This window comes from Mustela nivalis (assembly GCF_964662115.1).
Source record: "Mustela nivalis genome assembly, chromosome: 2".
NCBI lineage: Eukaryota > Metazoa > Chordata > Mammalia > Carnivora > Mustelidae > Mustela > Mustela nivalis.
Genome location: NC_139021.1, coordinates 147,614,492 through 147,636,652, shown reverse-complemented (window position 1 = coordinate 147,636,652; position 22,161 = coordinate 147,614,492). Strand labels below are relative to the sequence as shown.

At 49.4% G+C, this 22,161-nt stretch overlaps 1 protein-coding gene across 1 annotated transcript in view; it reads right to left on the bottom strand.

Annotated features, from left to right (window-relative positions):
* CHAT (choline O-acetyltransferase) overlaps nt 1-22,161 on the bottom strand; it is a 48,105-nt gene extending 25,944 nt beyond the window's left edge. The window contains exons 1-7 of the mRNA XM_082722563.1: nt 22,092-22,161; nt 19,865-19,967; nt 17,506-17,697; nt 16,556-16,674; nt 15,064-15,117; nt 13,252-13,432; nt 11,008-11,185 (exon numbers count right to left, since the gene is read on the bottom strand). Of these exons, the coding sequence (XP_082578689.1) occupies nt 11,008-11,185; nt 13,252-13,432; nt 15,064-15,117; nt 16,556-16,674; nt 17,506-17,697; nt 19,865-19,930 (790 nt within the window). The 5' untranslated portion in view covers nt 19,931-19,967; nt 22,092-22,161. The remainder of the gene's footprint in view (nt 1-11,007; nt 11,186-13,251; nt 13,433-15,063; nt 15,118-16,555; nt 16,675-17,505; nt 17,698-19,864; nt 19,968-22,091) is intronic.

The following is a 22,161-nucleotide window of genomic DNA, read 5'->3' as shown; positions in this document are numbered from 1 at the left end:
AGAAGCTAGTGAAGGGAGAGTAGACAAATTCACAATTATACTTGGGGACTTAAACACCCTTTTCTTGGTAACTGATAGAACAACTAGACAGAAAGTCAGCAAGGATATAGAAAAGCTCAACAACACCATCGATCAATCTAATTGACATTTATAGAACATTCCATCCAACAACAGCAGAATGCACATTCTTTTCAAGTGCCCATGGAATATATATGCCAAGGCATATTCTAGGCTATAAAACATCCTCAAATATATTGAAGAGAACTGAAATCATACAAAATGTATTTTCTAATGTATGAAATCAAAGTAACAATAAAAAACAAGAAAAGTTCTAAACATTTGGAAGCCAAACAATACTCTCCCAAAGATTCCATGGGTAAAGAAGGAATTCTTAAGGAAAATTAAGAAAAAAACATTGCAATGAGTGAAAATAAAAATACACCTTATCCAGATTTGTGAGTCACAGCTAGACCACTGTTGAGAAGGAAATGTATAGCACAAATGCTTATATAGATAAGAAGAAAAGTCTTGAATGAATTCTATTAGCTCTTACCTGAAGAGCCTAGAAAAAGAGCAGCACAATAAACAAAAAGCAATCAAGAGTTAGGAAATAACAAGAATCAGAAACCAACAGAATTGGGAAAAAAAACCAACAAAAACAATAAAAAGAAATTTAGTTCCTTTAGAGGATCAATCAAAGTTCTAGCAAGACTTGTAAGAGAGAGAGTGAGGGAAAGATAGAACACTATCAGGGATGAAATGAGGGTTAGTACTACAGACCCTGCAGACATCAAAAGGATTATAAAGAAATACTATGAACAACTCTACAGACATAAATTTGACAATTTAGATGAAATGGAGTGATCTCTTGAGAATTATAAACTACTACAATGCACCATATATAAAATAAATAATTTGGGGGCACCTGGGTGGCTCAGTGGGTTAAGCCTCTGCCTTCAGCTCAGGTCGTGATCTCAGGGTGCTGGGATCGAGTCCCGTATTGGGCTCTCTGCTCAGCAGGGAGCCTGCTTCCCCTCTCTCTGCCTGCCTCTCTGCCTACTTGTGATCTCTCTTTGTCAAATAAATAAAAACAAAAGGAAAAATAAGAAAGAATTTGGATAGACCTATAACTACTAAGAAAATTGAATTTATAAGTTTTAAATTCCAGAAAAAGAAATTTCTGGGCCCAGAAGTTTTCACTGGAGAATTGTACCAAATATTTAAGGAAGAACTAAAATACAACAATACAATTCCTTTCAGATAACTTAAGAGGTTAAGAATATTTCCCAATTCATTTTATGAATCGAGTGTTATCCTTATACCAAAACAAGATGAAAACAGTACAAAGAAGAAGAAAAGCCACAACACCCAACCAGCTGTAGGCCAATAATACTCATGAATGTATGAATATAGATACAGAAATATTGAACAATATATAAGTAAAAAGAATTATATACAAAGTGGGGCTTATTATAGGAATGCAAGGCTGAAAATCAACCTATATAATCCACCATATTAACAGGTTATAGAAAAATCACGATTATATCAATTGGTGCAATAAAAATATTTGACAGTACTCCTAAAATTTAATATCTATTCATGACAAAATCCCAGAAAAATGAAAATAGAGGGGAACTTCCTCAACTTCATAAAGAACGTCTGCGAAAAGGGCTATAGTTAACATCATTTTAAAGGTGAAAGATCACATGCCTTTTCCCTACGATCAGGAAAAAGAAAGGATATCCACTTGTACTACTGTTATCCAAAATAGTACCAGAAGTACTGCCCAGTGCGATAAGGCAATAAAAAAGAATTAAAAGGGATAGAGATCAGAAGGGAAAAAAATCCCTACTTTCACATGACATGATTGTTTGTGTAGAAATTCTAAGAAATATACCAAAAAAAAAAACAAACCCACAAAACCTAAACAAACCAACGCCCCACCCCAAACATCCTAGAATGAATTAATGTGTTCAGCAAGTTTGCAAGATACAAGATAAACATACAAAAATCAATTGTATTTCTGTACACCAGGGACAAGGACATGAACACCAAAATTAAAAATATAATACCACTTACAATGATGCAAAACACTGAAACACTTCAGTGTATGTAACAGAAATGTACAAGGCTTGTATGCTGAAACTACAGAACACCAATAAAAGAAATCAAAGAAAAACTAAGTAAATGGAGAGATGTTGTGTTCAGGAATAGGAAGTCTCAACATGGTGCATATGTCAATTCTCCCCAAACTGATACACGGGTTTAAGACTGCTGCCATCAAACTCCCAGCAAAACTTTTTGTAGGTAGGGGTGCCTGGGTGGCTCAGTGGATTGAGCAGCTGCCTTCAGCTCGGGTCATGATCTCAGTGTCCTGGGATCAAGCCCTGAGTAGGGCTCTCTGCTCAGCAGGGAGCCTGCTTCCCTTCCTCTCTCTCTCTGCCTACTTGTGATCTCTCTCTCTCTCTGTGTCAAATAAATAAATAAATAAATCTTAAAAAAAAACTTTTTGTAGGTATAGACAAGATTAGTCTAAAATTTATATGTAAGTTGGAATAGCTAAAATAATTTTGGAGAAGAATAAAGTTGAAGGAACCAGTATATTCAATTTCAAGACTTAGAGCTACATAACCAAGAATATGTGGTATTGGCAGATAGAGGAGCACAGAGATCAATGGAGGAGAATAGAAAACCTCAAAATGGACTCAAATAAAAATTCCTAACTGATTTTGACAAAGGTATGAAAGTAATTCAGTGTAGAAAGGATGTCCTTTTCAGCAAACATTGCTGGAGCTGTTGGAAGCTATAGGCAAAATAAATAAATAAGATCAAAATTAAAATTAAAATTAAATAAAAAAAGAAATAAAGCCTGACTATAAATCCTCACACCTTATAAACAATTTAATTAAAAAATAGATCATAAACTTAAATGTACCAATGTAATATCAACTTTTGGAAAAAATATAGGAGAAAATTTGGGGGACCTAGGGCAAGGCAAAGAATTTCTAGACTTGACATCAAATGCATGATTCATCAACGGAAAAACTGACAAATTGGACCTCATCAAAACTGAAAACATTTACTCAGTGAAACACCATGTTAAAAAGATGAAACTGTAAGTTACAGATTGGGAGGAAATATAGAACCACATAGCCAAGAAAGGGCAAGTAAAGAATATATAAACAACTCTCAGAATTCACAGTAAAACAACAACAACAACAAACCCAAAACCAAACAATCTAATCAGAAAATGAGCAAAAGACGGGAAATGACATTTCACCAAAGCGGATCTGAAGATGGAAATTAGCATATGAAAAGATACTCAACATCATTAGTCACTAGAAAAATGTAAGTTAAAACTACAGTAAGATATCACTACACACTGCTGAAAAAGGCAAAATTAAGAAATAGTGACAACACCAAATGCTGGCAAAGTTGCAGAGAAACTACATCTGATGGGAATATAAAGTGGTACAACCAATCTGGAAAAATTTTAGCAGTTTCTTTAGAAACTAAACATGCAGATATCAATTCTACTCCTGGAATTTTTCCTAAAACGAAAACTTATGCTCACACAAAAACATATAAATATAATGTTTATAGTAGCTTTATTTGTAATAGCCAAAAAATAGGAATAACTCAGGTGTCCTTCAATGGATGAATGATATCACCCATACCAAGGAATAAAAAGGAATGAACTATTGACATATGGGACAATGTGGATTAATCTTCAGAGAATTACATCAAGTGAAAAAAAAGAAAGGCTCAGAAGGTTATATACCATATGATTTCATTTATACAACATTCTTAAAGCAATAATATTACAGAAATGAAGACAGATTCCTGGTTGCCAGGGATTAAGGACAGATGGGGTTGGAATGGACATCGGTGTGGCTATGAAAGGCAATAGGAGGGGTCCTTGGGAGGATGGGAATGATCTGTTTGTAGGCTGCATCAATGTCAAGATTGTGATGTTGTACTGGAGTTTTACAAGATGTTAGCACTAGGAGAAAAAGGGTATGGGGGAGATTATTTCTTGTAAGGGTGTGTGCATCTACAATTATCCCCAAATAAGTTTAACTTAATTAAAAAAAAAAAAACCTTCAAGAACTAAGCATTGCTCTTTCTTCTGGGTTTGAAACACCCACAAAGGCAGATTTAAAGAGCTAGCATACTTGCAGAATTAGGGGAGGGGTGGTGAGTGGAGAAGGGCAGGAGATAAAAAATGAAACAAAGCAAAGCAAAATAAACAAAAAGACACACCTCCCACTCACTTTGAACCCCAAATATCATAAAATGGAAAGTGAGGGTCAAAGAGAGGGTCTCGGGGGTAGAAATGAAACAAAAGAGTGCACACTTGGAGTGTGTGGCCTGTGAGAAGCCCAGGGGACGCAAAGGAGCGGCTCAGAGTTAATAAGGATTAGGGTTCCAAGGCAAGGAATCCAGGCCATTCAGTCTGAGGCCACGGGTCACTGTCACCGACGGAACAGATTCAACAGGTGCCCATGTGCAGTCTATCAGATTTTTCCAGTGAGGCTGTGAGCCTCGGACAAACCATCCCCACAGTATTTCCCCAAATCTAATTAAGAGTTAATCCTTTAGTGAACAGCCTCGGTGCCCCAGGGACCAGACCACCTGCTTTGCAGCCTCTCTGCACCCCCTTGGTCCTAGCCACTGGGCAAGGCGACCACCTCCATGTCCTAGCCTAGAAGCGAGCTCCAGGGCCCCGGGAGGAGGGCCAGGGCAAGCCCAGGTCTCTTGCCACAGGCCATGTGCCTCTCCCTGTCTGGAGGCCCTCAAACACCGGAATCTTCATACTTCCACTGTGGGAGGCAGACAATGGCCCCAGAAATGCCTCCCACCCTCCCCAACCCCCACCCCGGAGGAAAGAAAACAGCATTCAGCCTCAGGAGCCCGGGAGGTATTTCTGGGCCAATTAAATCAGAGAGGCTGTTATTGCTAATGTGTAATTGGTTTTAAAATCAGCAGACTTGCCTATCTCTGGATGACAATATTTAAGTAGCAAAATGCCCATCCCGAGCGGTTCTTGTAAACCATGACCAAGGCCTTCTCCAGACGTAGCTGCCTTCTGTCAGCTCCCTCCTTGAAGGCAGTGGCTCAGCTCTAATTGGCTGCTGGGGATAAATATTTACGGTGCTGTGTAAACACAAGCATCTGCGTGAAGTCAGCTCCCAGGATCTCCACACAGCACCCAGGAAAGCCAGCAGGCTCCGGGTGGGGGGTGGGGGGTGCCGGCTCTCTGAGCTGGCTATTCTTTTCCTACAAATTGACAAGCACTGTAGTCTTCCAGACTCAGGGCCGAATATCTAATTAAATTTGCAGACCAGGATAACAGTGTTGGTCCTCCTGGGTTCAGGAAGGCCACAGTTTCGAGGCTCTGCAGGGAGGGAGGTCCTGCGAAGTTACGGATTCCCTTCCTGAGGCCTCAAATCCTGCCCTGCCTGCGAGCCCTGAGGATCTTGGGCTTGGGAGAAAAAGATGCCCTCATTCCGTCACTGACCACCTCCAAGGGTGAAGACTAGCTCAACCTGCTGGAGACAGAGCCGCCTATGTTTTGTGGGGCTGAATCCCCACCTCACGGGCTCTGCTGAAGACTCAGAGCAACAAGGAACAGAAAGGGCCCTGGGTAAGGCCAGCATCACGGGAGACCTCCATGCACAGTAGCTGCTAACTTAATATCTGCTTAAGTTGGTTTCAACCTGGGCTGACCATGAAGGTGCTTTAAAAATACAGATTCCTGGGGCACCTGGGTGGCTCAGTGGTTAAGTGCCTGCCTTTGGCTCAAGTCATGATCTCAGGGTCCTGGGATTGAGCCCCACATCAGGCTCCCTGCTTGGTAGGAAGCCTTATTCTCTCTCTCTCTCCCATTCCCCCTGCTTGTGTTCCCTCTCTCACTGTGTCAAATAAATAAAACCTTAAAAAAAAAAAAAAGATTTCTTGGCCTCATCCCTATCCCACTGGAAAATCCCTGGGACCCCAGAATCTTTATTTTAGGGGTTCTCCATATGACCCTGATTTGTTAGCCAGCCCCAGTCACAGCCAGCTCAACCCACCTGGGCTTAGCCTCATGTTCTACTTGACACAGGAAGCCCTCCTAAGCTATGACAAGCACAGGGGATAAGATCCCCAAATTCCCTCAGGACTCCTGTTGGAGACGCTCCTTTGGTTTTATCCTGTCCACTCTTGTCCTGATAATTCTGTTTATTCCGGGTCTCCCCAACAACACCACAGGCTTCTGGGGGGGCAGTGATGGTCCTGCCAGATCTCTTAGCCCTTGGACCTCCAAGATCTTATTCTGTGTTGGCTGTGGATGATTAGGCTGCAGATAGAGATGATAATACACTCACCTCTCCTGCACCACATTCTCAGAGAGCTCTGTGTGAGCAGTGCTGGGGCCACAGGGGGTGGGGGGAGCACTGGGTGAAGGGGGAAGCCTGGGTTTTACGGCAGACAGCTGGTCCACTGTCTTGTGAGCTCCACCCTCCCAATGTCATGACACAGGGTCAGGCTGGGGAGCCAGTGGGCCAACGAAGGGAGCTGTTTTGATTGGGGAGCAGAGTGAAGGATCAGGGACGGTCTCTCTAGAGAGAACGCGTGGATAAAATCAATTGCCCCGTTGGTTCTCAGTGGACCCTATGAGAATTCAGATTTTGTCTGAGCTCAGATGTCTCGGTCCAGACCTCCAACGGGTCAACAGGAGCTCAACTTGGTCGAGAAAGCTCCTGCCAGACAACACCTACCTGGGCCCATCAAACCCCTAGCCCAGCCCCCACAACCACACCTGGAACCAGGAGAGTACCTTCCCAGAGACTGAGGATTTGGGAGCATTGTATACAATGCCCTGCTGCTCTAATGTCCCCTGCATGGACTCATCCCTTACCCTCCGCACCTTTCCCCCTTCGCGAACATTTCATGACGTCTGAGTAGTGATGGCGGGTCTCCTTGCACTGCTAATCTCTTCTGAGAGTGTTATGTTCACCTGCCTCACCGGGGGGGGGGGGGCACCCCCTGAGGGACACACTTGAGAGACACACCTCCTGTGACCTCTCCAGGAGACTATTTTCCTTCACACTCATGCACCGTGGGAGTCTGGTGGGGTCGGTGGTATTCTTCTCCCTGTCCCTACGCCTGCGCGGCTCCTCCCTGCTTTTCCTTTGAAGCCGCAGCTCTTAGACTTCCACATTCCCATCCCCATCGTCGCTGGCCCCGTGTTGCTGCATTCCCCTGATGTCCTCACAACTCCCCATCATGCAAGTCTGGGCACCTGGTTCACCTTCTTCCTCCCCATCACCACTCCAGTCCTCATTCCTGCAGTCTGTGTGGAGGACCCAGCCCACGTGCACCCTCCTCTCTCAGACCCTCAGTCTCCCCCTTTCAGATCCCAACACTATAACCAGTCCCTTGCCATACCTTCACCTTTTCTCCCTCGGTTATGTTCTCCAGCCAAGGCTGAACCTGGTGACCTACCTTCTCTTTGCCTGAACCTGAGGCAACAAATTGTAAAACAAAGCTAATTAATTTCTCCTAAAACATATGACCCCAAAGCCCTTAAATATGAGCTCAACAGAGTCCATACATCTCATCAAGTTTTCCAAGGGGCTATTTCTTGTGTTCTCTTTTGTCTTCAGAATGCCACTGGTGCCTCTCTCGGCTCATGGCCATTGCTCTGCTGATCTGAGACCAGAAGCCATCAGTCAGGAACCTCCTCACGTTCCCACCACCACGACTGCATGCCCAGGTTTCAGTTTTTCCCGTACCAACCAAAGGTCTCTTATTCTTTGGCTTGCATTTCCTTTTGCCTTTGCAAGAATCCCATGACTCCATTCATCTCCTCTGTCTTCATTAATAATTTCTCCTATTGGAGTACTTCCATAGACTTGTCTGCATACAACCATGCACTTGCCTCTCCGACTCGACACTTCCCTTGACTCCCATCCTTTCCCATCAACTGCCTCATTTTCCTGCTCTTTTAATACCAAAATACCTGAAAAGGGTCATCCACGCTTAACTGATCCTACTCATTGACAGTCCCATCAACAATTTCTTCCTGCTGTTGGATCACACCCATTAGCATACAATCATTCATCCTTCCTACTCCTGTGTCTGGTCTTGGTGAAAGTCACTGATAACTTAGTGTTGCCAAGCTCTGAGTCTCCTCTCTGTCCAGCTCTTCCTTGAGCTCTGAGCAGCATTCCAAGTGGCTGGCCGCTTCCTCTTTCCCTTTGGATCTTCATGACTCATCTCCTGGTTTGCTCCTTACTTCATAGGCTGCTCTTTCTCAATCCGCTTTGCATCTTTCCCTACCTGACCTCCAAGGACCCATTCCGCTGTTTCTAGATGATCTCACCCAGGTCCATGACTTAAAAATCACTTATGTGCTGATGGCTCTCAAATTTATGTCTCCGTACTGACCTCTCTCTTGAGCTCCAGACACATAGATCTAATTTGACATCTCCACTTAGATGACTCAAGGCATCTCAAACCTGACATACTTAGAAAGGACTTCATTCTGTAGTCACTTCACCAACCTGGTTCCCATCACAGGGAAATCACCATTTAGGATGCTCTAATCAAGAATCTAGGAATCTGGGACACCTGGGTGGCACAGGGGTTAAGCCTCTGCCTTCAGCTCAGGTCATGATCTCAGGGTCCTGGGATCGAGTCCCACATCAGGCTCTCTGTTCGGCAGGCAGACTGCTTCCTCCTCTCTCTCTCTCTCTGCCTGCCTCTCTGCCTACCTGTGATCACTCTCTGTCAAATAAATAAAATCTTTAAAAAAAAAAATCTAGGAATCTCTCTCACTTTTCTATTTCTCCTTGTCACATCTCTTTTGCAATGTATCTGGACCCCACTCATGTCTTTCATCTTTACTTTCCAGCCTCGTCCAAGTTGCTGCCATCTTTCACATCTATAGTGAAATCCTTTCCTAAATGGTTTCCTCTCTGTAGGCTGGTGCTGCTCTAGGGAGGAGGGCTCTGGAGGGTTGGTTTCCTGCTGTGCCGATGACACAGTCCGTGCCAACCACAATAATCAGATCTCTGAAGAGAAAGCCTGTGGGCCCCTCCTCTCTGTCACGCTGCCCTCAGAAACAGCACTTCCATTCAGAAAGCCAGATCAAGTGCCATTAACAAATTAATTCCGATTAGCACAGCCCAAGCACTTAAACCTCAAGGCAATCCTGGTCAGTCCTGCAGGGAGGTAGCTTGGTCTGCTAATAAAGTGGAAACTGTATTGGAAGCGGAGGGGATTGTCTGATGCCTGTCCCTGTCCCTGGAGGGGAGAGGAGTGGGATTTGATTACACCATGGTCTCCTGAGGGAAATAACTCACTTTCCAATGAGAAGTTATTAATTTTCCAACTTGGCCGTTAGGTCTATGAGGACGGGTTCGGCTTTCACACCCTCCTGTGGCCCGTGCAGCCCCTGATTTAGGACTGAGCATTCCGCAGGTGCCCCATGGTTGAATGAACAATCATTAACTGGTAGAGAGGCAACAAGTCTGGGGCCTGCTATCATTCGTAACCCTCCACTCTTTTATTTAACAGATATTACTGGGGCCCCACTGTGTTTGGCACAGCAGATTAAAAAGTTAATCCAAACAGATAAGGCCCCTGTTCTCCTCAGAGACTAGGGAAGGGAGGCGGGTAATCAGCATGCATAAACAAATGAGAAGCTGACTTCAGAGAGTGACAAGGGCAATTAGTATAAGACAGCAGGACAAGATGACAGAATGTGCTGAGTGGGGGATGCCCTAGGGGGCCTGAGGCAGTGACACCTGAGCTGAGTCCCACCTCTTCCAACAAAGCCTTTCACAGGCCTCCCAAGCGGAAAGGCCCCCTCCTCTCGCTAAGTCCTAGAGCACTTTTTTTTGGACCTGCTGTCTCTATTGCTTTACGTGGCTGGTTGAATCTGTGCCCCCCACCCCCACCCCATGCCTTCCTTTCCCCTGTCCAGTGGGCTCCTCGGGGGCAGGGGCTTCCTCCCCTCTGCCTCTGCCTCCTACCTTTCCAAGCCTCACCCAGATCCTCAGCTGACAGACACTCAGGGGAGTCGGAATGGACACCTGGCTGAAGGAGAGCCCGAGATGCACATGGAGTTCCACAGAAGCCTTCTCTCTTATCCTGGACTCTCTAATTAGGCAAGGAGGGAAAGCACTGCAACTAATTCCTGGGAATAGGACTGGCTTTGGATTTGAAAATGAGTTTCCAAAAGGATGGCTTAAAATTTTTAAGACTATTACTAGCTTTCTTTTTTTAAAAATTTATTTTATTTTATTTATTTGACAGACAGAGATCACAAGTAGGCAGAGAGGCAGGCAGAGAGAGAGAGAGAGAAGGAAGCAGGCTCCCGGCGGAGCAGAGAGCCCGATGTAGGGGCTCGATGCGGGGCTCGATCCCAGGACCCTGGGATCATGACTTGAGCCAAAGGCAGAGGCTTAACCCACTGAGCCACCCAGGTGCCCCTATTATCAACTTTCTTATGGGAATGCTTAGAAACCTTCCTAAGAGCAGCAACCAGCCAGAAGGATAGGTCAGCCTGAAGATGAAAAGTTCCAGGACCGTGGCAGTGAACCACCCTCCCAGAGCTGGGCTCTATCCTATATCTCCATGTGACAGCTCTGCCAGTGACTCAGACCCTCAAAATAGGTACCATCCCTGCCCACCAGTAAATCACAACTGCTTAATTGTAGCCAGCCTTCCTCCAGCTCAAAACCTTCACTCCCCCAATATTCCCAGACATCCCAGGATTTCAGCGCTAATCATCCAGGAAGCTAGAACATTGCCGGATGAAATATGAGGGTACAAAAGGTGCTGTCAGCCCCCGGGTGCCTCAGCCCACGTGCTGTCGGGTCCTGAGTTGGAGGGAGGCCTGAGCTCTCCATGCTATGGCAAATGGGGATGAGGCATGGTGCCCGACCCTGGAGGAAGGAAAGCCAATGGGCATGAGGATGAGATGAACGTGAAGACGCACTGGGCACTGCTGCTAACCTTTCACGAGGACCGTCCTGGCCTCAGCCCACTCGCTCCTCCCTTCTGACGTCAGCAGGCCGATTGGAGGCAAGCGTTCATCCTCGTTGGAAGCCATTTTGACTATCTTTCTCAACTGAGTGAACAGATCCCCCTCACTGAGACGGCGGAAATTAATGACAACATCCAAGACAAAGAACTGTGGGGGAAACAGGTCAAACACGTCACTCAGGGCAGCCAGCCCAAGGCGAAGGGCCTTCACTGAGCCTTCACACGTGAGCCCAGGTGGGGGATACTCAGGCCCAGGGATCTCAAGGTACGTGATGGCTCTGAACAGTCACAAGTTGGGGACCCAACCAATGCTGTCAGCGGTGCTGGACTCCAAGCTCCCCCAAATCAAAGAAGGCAGATTAAACTTAGCTCAAATAAAACTTCCTTCTATGGTTCTTACTTCGTGTGGGGTTCAGGTATAAATTTGCACCATTGTTGTTGGAGGGCAGCGTCTGTCCAAACTAAAAACATGTGTTCTGTATGATTCAGCAATTACTCCTCTATATGCATATTTTAGACTAAGGCTTGGAGAAACATATACTCTTGCGCCTCGAAGATAAGTGAAGGAGTGTGCATATAAGTCATATTTGCAATAACAACATGGTAGAGGGTGCCCAGGTGTTTTCCAGTAGGGGGACAGCTAAGTCAAATGTAGCGCATTTGTCTAGTGCACATCTACTCAACAGTTAACGGGAATGAACTACGGCTACAGGGACAGATCTCAAACACAACTGAAGCAGAGAAAAAAAGGCAAGTCAAATAATATGCAGAGGAAGATTAAAATGAAAAACAACATGCAAAAGTTCTATCCCTATATGTGTACATATACATGTGTGCATGTGTGTGTTCCAAGGGAGATGTGTGAGCTATCATTTAGCAGTTCTGAAGCTGAAGTCTTGGGCTTCATGAAAGGTCTTATTCCAGCCCCAAGTTCTGATCCCTTTTCTGCCAGTTGGTATGAGAACCTGGTGTTGTGCCCTGAGCAGCATACGCATGGCCTGGTCCAGGGCAGGGGCCCTGGGGGCGTTTCTAGAATGGATGAATACTGCAGCATGTGGGGGCTGGGAAATGCTAGTTTGATGTTTTAATGAAGATGGAGAAAAGTTCTTGTTTGTGGCCAAACTCCCAGGTGGGCTTCTGGTGGGAAGAGCCAACCTAGGATGACAGACTTTCCCTGAGCTCCTATCAATGACTGCAAATGTCAGGGGAGCCCAAGAGAAAATGTGGTGACAGGAATATTTGGGGGATCTCTGGGTATGAGATCTAACTGGCAGGCGTTAGACTTGGGTTTTAGAAAAAATAACAATAACAAATGAACAAACAAAGAAAACACACCAAAACCCAACAACACCAAACAAAAAGCCCACCAAAACCCAAAAACCAAACCAAAGCAAACAAACAAACAAACAACAACAACAAAAAAAAAAACACAACCCCAAAACCAAAAACAAACCCACACCAAAAAAACCCCACAAAAATCCAAAACCAAAAAAACCCTAAAACAGCTTTTTGTCAGATGAAATAATTAGGGGGAGGCTCAACATAGAATCTATAGATAGCCTGGTGGGCACTGGTAAGGGGCCAAGGGTCCTTATGCTCAGCCTGTCCCCTTGGTCCTCATGGGCCATTGTGGGCTCCCGGAAGCCAGTGTGAAGTCATGAGTTACTAGGAGGTGGGCCATAAGCAGGGGCCACTGGCCAGGTCTCCGAGGCCTTCTCAGCCTTGGACAGGCTGCTCAGCTCTTCTGTCAGATGAGCTTCCAAGCCCTCCTGCGAGTCACTATGGAATCAGCAGGATGAATACATGTAAGTAGGCAAGCTTATAGCTTAGACATGGAGGTCTGGACAGTGAGTCCGTAAAGCTGTCCATCTGTCTGCATGTGGTCTCCAGGAAGGCCACCGCCTGGGTGACTCATGAGGAGTGGCTGAGGCCCTGCTGAGTCTCATGAAGACCCCACCATCCATCCAGACCAGCCAACCTGGCTGGTCAGGGCCAAAATGGGAGCCCATGGAAGTCATCCTCAATCGATGACTCTCCTCGTTCTTAAAATCCAACTCAAGGGAGAGAAGTGGGACTGACTAGGAGTCAAGAGAACCTACTCTGTCCTAGTTCACTGTGTGCCTCCGAGAGGAGGCTGAGCACCCTTGGTGAAGTCAGACTGGTACTCCTGTGCCCTCCCCAGCTGGAAAGGCTGCAGCAGAGAGGGCCACTTACCTGGTTGCAGCAGGCCACGATGACGTGCTCTGGCTCGGGCATGACACTGCTCTTCTGGGCCACCAGTGTGTCCTGGGTGTGGCCAGGGAGCCGGTAGGAGGAGAAGAGCCCATAGTATTGCTTCATACAGAGTGGCTGCCCCGACAGCTGGCCCTTGGCACAGTCGGTGGGGATGGAGTGGCTGGAGAGCAGGGAGAGAGGAAGGGATTGGAATTGGTGCTATTTGACTCGATTTAGCAAGGCAGGGCACAAAAACCAGAACTGCATTAGGATGGCCATCAAGGAGCTGGATTCCCCACTCTTTGAAGTATTGGGGTGCCCTATTTCCATGGCCCATGGAGAGACCCTTGGGGTTTTCTGAAACCTCCGACTGTCTCCTTCACCCCTGCCTCGGGCACTACATGTACAGAACTTGCGTTTCAGTCCTCACGCCTTCACTTATGCTGATCTTCGCTTAGCCTGCCTTCACCCCACCCCTGTGCTCAATGAATTTGTTTGGAAAACTCCTTCCACCCCTTCAAGAGCCTACTCTTGCATCACCTCTTCCAGAAGCCTTCTCTGAGTTCATGGTAGAAAGTCCTCCTTCTCCTGTGGTCTCAACACATCTTGCGTCCCTCTTGATTCCTGCCCTTGGCCTCTCGTCCACCACTTCCTCCCCCTCCTCCTCCCCTCCTCCCTTTATCTCTCTCCTTCCTTCCTCCATCCCTCTTTCCCCTCTCCTCCTTTCTCTATCTCCCCTTCTTTCCTTCTCTTCCATCTTTCCTTCCCTCCTCCCTCCGCCCTCCACTTCCTTTCCATCCTCCTCTTCCTTCTCTCTCTGTCTCTTCACCCTCTCTCCTTCCCTCCTCCCTTTCAGGCAACAAATTGAGCCCTCCTTTGTGCCAGGCACCTTTCTGGGATCTGGGGTGATCGTGGCAAACAAAACGTGAGTGTCCTGTTCTAATGGGGCACAGGTCCTGGGCTGTGTAGGTAAAGCATAGACAACAAGCAATGAGCTGATAAATGGGAGGGTTTCAGGGTGACAAGGACCAGCCATGTGAGCTGAGCCCTGAGGGTAAGCTGGGGCAGAGGGAGGGTGGGGTGTCCCATGCCCCTGCTGCTTGAAGTACAGGCACCGCACTGAACTGTGGGAGTCAGTGGGAGCTCTCAGAAACTTTTATTATAGCAATTTGACAGTGGAATTTTTTGTCAAGTCTAAAATAAAAATAAAATACGTGTTGTGTATTTTGTACCTTTATACCATTGTTCTGCAGATTCATTTTTGTAGTGTTTTACATTTTATAAAATTAAAAAATACATTGGTCCTTCCCCACGGCTCATTTGGAAACAAGTGTCCAAGCTGGGGAGGAAACCAGGGAGGTTGAAGCCAGGTGCATGGGCTCAGTGTGGGGAGACCATTCCCCCAGCTGGCAACTAACAAGGCTGAATCCACCATCACCTGGCTTACACTCCCAGGACTCCTTCTCTGCCTTCTCCTGGATTCCCTAAATTCCTGGTGCATGTAACAATGTGGGTGTGTGGGGGAGTGCAATGTAAAGAGATTATGATGGGACAGGGATCATGCTAGGAAAAGGACCCATTAATGTTCAGGTCAGCCGGGGTAAAGGTTATTCTGATGCTGGAGGAGTTGGGATGGGGGGTGGAGGAGGGTGGTAATGCACCTGCTCTATGACAGGAGCCGGAAGCACAGAGCTGGAAAAGACAAGGTCTCTGCCCTCTGGGAGCTCCTTGGCTAGTGTGTCAGGGAGACATATGACTCAGCAGGCCGTGCTAAATCAGGGCACTGCCCTCCCCAGGCTGGCCCCATCCTACCTGTCCAGCAGGGTCTTGTAGTGGAGCACACCAGAGATGAGGTTGGCTGCAAACCTGCAGAGAGAGAGAGCAGGCCTGAGGTTCTCCTCTTAGGGGCCCAGGCTCCTTCCCACTATCCAACCTTCCACTCCTTCCACTCCACACCCCAGCTCTCAAGCTCAAGGACCCCTTCCCCAAGCTGCCATCACACTGCCAGTCCTTCAAAAGCCTTGGATTAAAATGGTCCTGTGGGGGTAACGGATAACGGGGAGGAGAGGATCCTTGAAGGTGAATGAGGAGGAGGAGGGAGAGGAAGCTGGGAGGGGCCGCAGAGCAGGCAGGAGAAGGCCGGATTGTCAGGGGTAGGGTTCTCCCTAGGAAAGGACTGTGCTGGGTCTAGACTAGGCCAGGAACCCAGCTTTGGGGAAATCCAGTCTCCTGGGGGAAAGTCAATAATTTGGTCCCCTTAGTGGTAATAAAAATGGAAGGGGGTGCTGGAAGGCGGGGTGGGAGGGACATCATCAGAGATGGTGCCGCAGGACTGTGTCATTTCAACTGTCCATGGATGAGGACCCTGGCTTGATTGCATCAGGAAGAAAATGCCCCCTTGGATGCAGTTTGAGAACTGTTTTCAGAAGCTGTTCGTCCATCTATCGGCATACTTTGTTCTGCCCCGCACCCCCCCTTCCCCGGAGGTCTGGGCTACAGGCTGCCTGGCCAGCAGCTCAGTGGGGCTAGTCCTGGTGGGGAAGGAGGGAATGGGGGATCTTCTGAGCATCGCTGAGCCTTGCCTGTAGGCCCAGGTAGGCCCTGCCTCTTTTGTTTGTTGGTTGGTTTTTTTTTTTCCTCTCTGAACCGTGGTCATGCTGGGCCACATTGGGTGTGGCTCCAAGCCACTCCTGTCCAGAGGCCCTTCCTCCCAGCCACATCCCTGTGCAAATGCTCCCTACCCCGCCCCCCCCCCCAGCAACATCGGTGGGCCCAGAGGCCGTTCCAGTGGTTCAGTGAGCCCTGAAATTACAGCAGATGGTAGAGGCTCTTGTGGTGGCAGCTGGCAGGAAGGAACCGTTTCCACCCCCTCGGAGCCTCTGTTTGGAGCTCGGGGCTGGTGGGGGCTCAGCGGAGCTCCTCTCAGACAGTCTGGGGCAGTGTGTCCTAGGGCCAAGTACAAGCCTCAAGTCCTGGTGGGGTCAGAGAGTACACACCTCCTTCCAGGGCCTCAGCCAGGGCAAGAATGCCATCGAAACACCAGGGGGTGGGGCAACCACGGCCTCCACTACTGTCCACTGCATCCCAAATAAATATGTTCTGAGGAAGACCTTGTGTTTGTCCCTCACAGAGCAGCCTCATCTAACCTACTTCCTGGACCCGTGGCCCAGACGGCCTCTGTCTTGGGCGCTTTGGGCCTCAGAGAGCTCAGCCAGGGCACAAACCTCCACCTTTCCTTCCTGGTCCTGGGGCTGGGCTCCAGGCAGACTCTCCAGCTGTGAGCCCAGGAGCATGGTGGCCTCACCTCAGCTGGTCGTTCGTGTCTGGGAAGTGCTGCCGGGCGAAGATCACGGCTGGGCTGGAGTTCACGGGCAAGGCCAGGCGGTTATTGAGATACATGTCATTCAGCCAGTACTCAGACACCTGTTGGGGAGAACAGGAGCGGTGCCATTACCCCCAGGGGCCATACCCCTCTGCACAAGGTCACCTTGCCTGTGGAGAGCACCCGTCCCATCCTGGCAGCCCCCAGGAATGACTGGGATACTTTGTTGGATCACGTGCTTCATTCCTTCATTCCACAAATACACCCTGAGCCCCCGTTACCTGCTGGGGCCTGTGTGCTCTCCAGTCCCCCATGACTGACCTCCATCTTTGCCCCATACCTTCCCTCTCTTCCATCCCAATTTCCTATTCTGGGTGTTTGGTACTTCATCCTTGAACCCTGCCTATCCTTCTGTGTGTCCCGTTCCTGACTTTTCCCCTTCTTTGCTTCCCTGAACTTACTCCTACCTTCTGCTGCCACATCTCTATCTGCCATACTTGTCCCCCATCTGTCTCCATTTCCGTACCCTGTCTTTCCCAACTGCCCCATTTATATCCCCTGTGGCCCCACCTGTCCCCATCCCTTTCCCCATCTGTCCTCTATCCTTGTCCCTGTCTGTCCCCCCATCCCTGACTCCCATTGTTCTCCATCTCCATTCCCTCTCTCTCCCCATCACCTCATCTCTATTCCCATCTGCCCCTCCTGATCCCCATCCCTATCTCCCATCCCACATCCTGTCTGTCCCTCATTTTTGCCCTTGCTGTCCCCTTGTTTCTCCTCTCTTCCCTATCCCCCCATCTGCCCCATCTTTGTTACCTACCTGCCCCTCATCCAAACCCCTGTCTCCACGTCTGCTCCCTGCCCCCCACCCTGTGGTTCCCTTGTCTGCGCTGCGCCCTCTCTGCAGTCTGCCCCCTCTCAACAACTCTTACCCAATTGGCTGTCTTCTTCTGTCGTTCTAGGAGCTTTTGCTGAAGGGTCTCCCCAAGGCCACCCGGGGCCCCAAACCGCTGCACAATGGCTTGACTCCTTCTAAACTGTTCCTCAGGTACCAGATGCTGCATGCATCGCAGATAAGTGGCGAGGGTCTGCTGCAGGGGGGGCACTGGAAGTTTGGGCAACTCCTAGAAGAGAGAGTTGACAGGCACTTGTTATGCCGGATCTTATGTGGGGTCTATAAGACTATGCCTGTCCCCAGGTTGGTCCCTGGAGTGTGTCTCCATCTGTTCCTATCCTTGTTCCCCATCTTGGGTCTTGCCTATTTCTAGGACCCAGCTCAGTGGAATTCTGACCTTAGAAATCTTCTGTTTGTTTTTTCTGATATCCCAGGCCTGCCCCCAGGAGGGGATAAAGTGTAGAGGAAAAGACCTTGATGTTGGCAGCAGACAGACCTGGGTTCATGCATTGAACCTGATGCCGACAAGTTGTGTGATCATAAGCAAACCCCCTCACCTCTGTGCCTCAGTGTACTCCCCTGTAAAATGGGGGTAATAGCTTCTACCTCTTATCAGATCAAACAGATCCTACATGAGAGTGCTTTTAAACCATAAAGAATGGGTATAAGGTAAAAGAGATCCGTTATTCATATTGGCTGCTGGTCACCATTAATTTAGGAATTGTTCCCAGCTGGGGCTTCAGAAGCTAGTTCATCTCTGGACCCAAAGGGTATAACACTGAAGGAGAGATTGGCTCCTTTTTCTATCCCTTCCTTTTCCTTCTTCCTCACTGAGCTAGTCACAGCCAGAAACCACGACTTTTCATAGTACCGATTTGAGTTCACAAAGTTGGTGGTAGGGGGCCACCTTCTTTCAGGGGTTTTTCCCTTTGGGGTGGTGGGGGCAGGCTGTGGAGTAAAGGGACCCACTGAAAACTTGCCTGTGCTCTGGTCCTGCTGCTGCCTGAGCTGGAGCCCTCCCCAGAGCTGCCCTGGGCAGACAGGGACCACGTGTGGGAGCCTGTGCTGATGAATGAATGGGAGTCTTTGCCTGCCTGATCCAGTCTTGAGAGCTCACTGCCCTAAGGGGAGGGAGGAGGGTGTCAGTGCTAACTGTAGGCTGCTCCTATCCCAGAGAATGCTTGAGGACGAGGGTGCTCTGGGCGGCATTCTAGGCTGCTCAGCCCACTTCAAGAGAGCCATGCCTACCCCTCACCCAGCTGCTCTGGTTCCCTCTTCCTTCTCTTGGGGACTATGGTGGGCAAGTGGGCAGGCACCTGCAGAAAGCCCAGTCCAGCTGGTGGCCTTGCCAAGAGTATCAGCAGACCCGAGTGGAGCCCCTGCTAGAATCAGGCCACCCTTCCTCAGGGCTCTGACAGTGTGCTGGGACTCAGTCATGGGGAATGGGTGGTGGGTAAAATGGGATGAGGCAGGAAATCTCGACTCACATGTCTCAGCCCTCTGGGGCTCCTCCCCCAGACTATCCTGGGCTTCCTGGATAGGGACATGTACCAATGAGGACACTAATTTGGACACTGGAGTCTCAAGTCAGTACACATTTCATGGGCAGTGCATGTGAGCCAGGCCCTGGACTGGACTTGGGAACAATGGAGAAAGAAGGGCTGCTCTCAAGGAAGCCCCAGGCCAGTGTGAGGAACATGCCATGGCATGTTCAGCAACAGAGCTGTCTGTCAGCTGTAACAGTCAGGACAGTGTGGTGAGCAATTTCATGTGGAAAAGCCAAGAAGTTCTGATTAGGGTTCCAAATGAAGCCCCAGGGAAAGACGTGGCACGAGGACAAATGTCACCAAGGGGCCAACACCTCAATGACCTGCAGATTAGATGGGCTGCTCCACCACTTAGGAATGTGGGGAGGGAGGATGCCTGCCTAAGGAGGGGTGGCACTGCCTTCAGCCAGTGGGGAAGATTGTGCCTAAGTCTTCAGGACTGAACTAGGGACAGCAGCTGGGGCTGAGATGTGATAAGGCTTAGAGAGTTCAGTCTTAGCCTAAGGCAACTCCACTGGGCTCAAAGCCTTTGCAAGTGAAACTTGGGGAGAGGGAAAAGCCTTGGGAATAGAGTACCTGACCTGGGTCAAGGGCTCTTCCTGGCCTTGGGAGTTAGGAAGCATGGCTGTCAGCAATTCTTCAGCACCCCCTGAAGCCACTCCCCACCCCTCCAGGCTCTCCCAGGCTCAGGGCAGGACTGCAGCCTGGGCTTCATGCCCAGCAGAGAGAGGGCAGGGCTGGTCGCCAGGCAAGTGCTCAGGGCCAGTCCCATACAGGACTATTCTGGAAGCAAGGATAGGTGAGTGGGGGAGAGTGGGGATAAGGGATGGGACTCCAAAAGTCACTCACAGGCTCCTCCTCAGTGCTGGGAGTTTTTGCTGCCATCTTTTGGGGAACTTTTTCCAGTATGGGCATTGTGGTGACTCCTGGCTGGGGAAGCAGAGGTGCAGACCTGGGGACCAAGAAGCAGGGAGGCATCAATACAGAAGCCACAAAGAACTGCCACGGACCCTTCACCTCCCAGATTCCGATATTCCACCCCTCCCTGGGAGGAGACCACAGCTGGATGTGGGGCCCAATTACACCAGGCCTCCATATAGACCTGGTCCCAACCTCCCAACTTCCAGACCAGCACCCCTTACCACAGTGTCCTTTCTGAGTCCCCAGATGGGATAGAGAGAGGTCTACAGCAAGCCTTTAGCTGACAGCTGTTCCATAAGACTGTCCCCCAGGCTCAACTGACCACCCCAGGCCAGAGTGGGAAAGAGCAAGTTCAGGCAGGCTCACTCCAAATCACAAGGGGTCATTGGCAGTGTACTCGCTTTGTTCCTGCCTGAGATCCAACAGATAAATGTTTTGCTGATTAAAATCTCTCCTAGTAGACTGTTAGCTTCTCCCGTTGTGTTCAGTGCTACATCTCTGGGACCCAGCTGGGTGATGAGCATAGAGTAGGATCAGGGCTGGGTAGCTGAATAAAAGGAATGCACGCATGCGTGAATGCCTGCGTAAATGAATATAGGTCCTCTAAGGCTGTGGGCTCCAGGACACAGTCTGGGCCAACTAGGGAGCCTGGCCTGTGGCCAAGGCAGGGATTGTGGTGGAGGGTCCTGGGGTCTGCTGGTTGGACCGTGACTTAGGCAATCAGTCTCTGGTTTGTAGGTTCCTAGTGTGGGTGGCATGAGAATGCTCAGGGAGACTGTACAGGGCAGCTGGGCAGTTCCGGCCCTAGGGGCCACCTGACTCAGCCTGATGAAAAATGGATAATTTTTTATTTACAGTAGAAGTAACCCAGGACAACAGGGGCAAAGGCCCATTTTTAAGACCATCCTCTACCCTCAGCGACCCCCCTAAGCAGAACCTCAGAGCCACACACCCATGATTTTTCACTTACCCATCCTCTATTCTCTTCTGAGAGCCTAAAACTGATGTTTAGCTCATGTGATCCCCCACCCCAAGCAAGCACAGCACAGAGGGGGGCTAGGCTCCAGGCACAGATGACCCAAGGACAGAGCATTCAGAAAGATGGATGAAAAAGGCTCAGGAATGGGTGAGCCTGGGGCTGTCTGGCAGCACTAGGCAGAGAATACAGAACCCACACTAACTCTGTGCCAGGATGCTCTGGTCTAGGTGGCCCCCAGAGCTGTTGAATAGCGTGGTAGCTGCCCTGACACCCTGCAAAATGGAAGCAGCGGGCATCCAAGTCAGGGGCCTGCAGGGCTGCAGAGTTCTGAAAGGACAGTGGGTGATGGCAAGGTCCAGTTGGTAGAGGCCCTTTTGCAGCTGGAAACCCTGTATCTTTGAGAGGTGTGAGATTGGAAAAGGATGGCTTCCTGGGGACCAAATGGGAGGGCCTGGTGTCCTCCCGGCTGCTTTTCCTCCCTGGCCCATGGGCCCGCAATTAAGAGGCATATGTCTATCCGAACGCGTATCTTTCTGTCTATCTTTACTTGGTGCCCTCCAATGCATGCTGCCACCAGCCTAGCTTCCGAAGGCTGCCAGGAGAGGGTCTCCGCTCTGCCCCCGGCGCCCAATCCCAGCTCCGCCCCCACAACACAGTTGGCCCCTGTCCTCTAGGGATTCCCTGGGACCCAGTTCACACTTGTCACCTGCGGCTGCTCCCCCACCTCCCGCCTCCACGAGGGTCGGGGGCGCACCCGCAATTCAAAGGGGGACCGCATGAGCCCCGGCAACGCCATGGCTGGGCATGGAAAGTGCAGACCTCGGCATTTAGCACACCGGGATCCAGGAGAATAGAGAAGCGAGGATACGCACGTGGAGCCGCGGAGCCTGACGGTCAAGCCTCTCCCAGCCCTTTCCCCCTAACTTCTCACGGTCCTGCTCCCTCCCGGTCCGCCTGCCTCCACTCTCGGCGCGCAAGCGCCAGAGCGGTGGAATCCAACAGTCTCCCGGCGGTTCCCCGACGGCCGCTTCGGTTCAGGACTCGGGAAAATCCCGCGGATCCTGTCGCCTCTAGATCCCCGCGCCTTCCCTAGACGGAGCCTTCCTCCACCTCCCTCGGCTCGGCTCCCTGCGCTCTGTTCCCCGCGCCGCGCTCCTCCAGCCCAGCCCCTCTCACCTGCCCTCCTCGGTTCTGCCGCGTTGGCCGCAGCTCCACCGCACCAGGCAAGAGTAGGGGCGGGAGTATG